This window comes from Poecilia formosa, unplaced genomic scaffold (assembly GCF_000485575.1).
Source record: "Poecilia formosa unplaced genomic scaffold, Poecilia_formosa-5.1.2 Scaffold317, whole genome shotgun sequence".
Taxonomy (NCBI): Eukaryota; Metazoa; Chordata; class Actinopteri; order Cyprinodontiformes; family Poeciliidae; genus Poecilia; species Poecilia formosa.
The window spans coordinates 5545-7400 of record NW_006800256.1 but is presented as its reverse complement, the minus strand read 5'-3'; the positions used below and the strand labels follow the sequence as shown (position 1 = coordinate 7400).

Below are 1856 nucleotides of genomic sequence, written 5' to 3'. Positions count from 1 at the left end.
GTGCAAAATGCAAATTCTTGCAATTTTTTGACTGGTCTTAAGATTTCTCCTGCTAGTAAGTTGTAGATATACAACCTACTAGCTATATATATATATATATATATATATATATACTGTAGATATACAAAGTTGCCTTTATTTTAATTATGTAAAGCACTTTGAAATGCCTTGCTGCTGAAATGTGCTATACAAATAAAATTTGATTTGATTTTGATTTGATTTGTATTGGCCCAGAATCCCCTGTGCTACAGTCCACTTCCTGGTTTTGGAGCAGTCACTAGTTCTCTTGGCATTCACATGTGCATTTTGAACCACACCAGAGTTCCCTTGAACCAAACCAAGACCTAGATTATAAGGTGGACCAGAGTTCATTCCCAAACAAACCAGACTTTCTATGGAAACAAACTAGAGTTTGATTAAAGCAGACTAAACAAGGCTGGTGAAAACACACCCTAAAAGAGAGCGAGAGCAAGACTTTCTTTAAAGAGCAGGAAATATCCAGAAACCTTCATAGAGTGGAAGTGGTGCATTACATATCTGACAGCCAAACGTTAGCATGAATACATATGTATTGTAATTTTGGGAACAATTGAAAACTTCAACAGAATCCGCACCTCCAGGAAGCAATTGTTTCTCAATAGTTGAGGGTCAAGGCCCTCTGTACAAAGCAAAGCAAAGAACAAGATGCTGGTCTTTACCAGAATTTTGGGTAAATACAAGCTAAATCAAATTGAGTGTTGCTAATTTGCGCTAACAGCACTCTTAAGTATGGAAGTTGTGACCCTGGAAATAAGAGCCAATTTTGAATAATTTTTATGTGGCTAGACATTTCCTTATATAGATATACAAAGTTGCCTTCTTGTCATTCTTACTATTAAGACCATCAAGGCAAGGTAAAATGTTTTTAACTCTTTTTTGTAATGTTTGTAAATAGAGATCAGAGTTGAAAAAGAAATCAGTATCAGCAGGTCAGAACTTTACAAGAACTGTAAATTGGCGATGAGTCTCACAATGATAAAATAAGCAGTGCAAAATTTGCAACAATACAAACGGTATTGTGAAGTACTTACAGTGATCCTCTCATCTCTGTCATCAATATTGACTCCGTCTTTTTTCCATGATATGGTGGGTTCAGGGTGACCGCGTGGAGGCTGGCACTCCAGGACAGCCGGCTCTCCAGCTGCTACAATCACATCTGCAGGGTTTTGCCTGAAGTCGTCTCGTAGAACTACAAGAAACAGAAAAGATCATTTTAGTGAAATACTGTGGAAAAAAAACCAAAACAACCGTTACTATTATTTCTGTTTAGACAGCATAAAAGAGGGAAAAATTGACTGTTAATCCTTTTTAGTATGCTGTATACAGTGCAGTACATAGATTTTTTTAACATACATTTTGAAACATATCTGCTGATGTGTTCCATGCAATGTGGACTACCTTAAAAGAAATGTAACCTTCCTGTCATTCAGGTACGCAATAACTACTCATCAGCATTTCTCATGGACCTGACCTTCGTTTTGGCTCATACAGACTTGCAAATAGAATAATCATAAACACATTCATACATTCAGCATATGCTGAAAACTTCAGTTTTCAATCATCACTTTTTCATCTTCTTCTGGCCTTGTATGTTTCTCTCTCCTGCAATCACCTAACATGAAATATCTACATCATATTCATCCTCCTCCATTCTCGTCTTGGTAGAGACACAACGGCAGCTTTACTCGCATAGATTATACCAACTGGAAGGGATAAAAGAAAGCGGTGATTTAACTTTGGATTTTCATTACGAACCTAAAGGGGGGCGCCATCTTAATCTCAGATCTATTTTATTCATACCAGTCCCACATGGCGTG

General features: G+C 37.1%; 1 protein-coding gene across 1 annotated transcript in view; it reads right to left on the bottom strand.

Moving 5' to 3' along the window:
• The window catches only part of robo1 (roundabout, axon guidance receptor, homolog 1 (Drosophila)), a gene marked incomplete at its 5' end in the record, with an annotated part of 71275 nt that extends 70043 nt beyond the window's left edge, over positions 1–1232 (bottom strand). Inside the window, one exon of the mRNA XM_007573055.2 lies at positions 1071–1232. Within this exon, the coding sequence (XP_007573117.2) occupies positions 1071–1232 (162 nt within the window). The remainder of the gene's footprint in view (positions 1–1070) is intronic.
• Between the last annotated feature and the right edge of the window lie 624 nt (positions 1233–1856).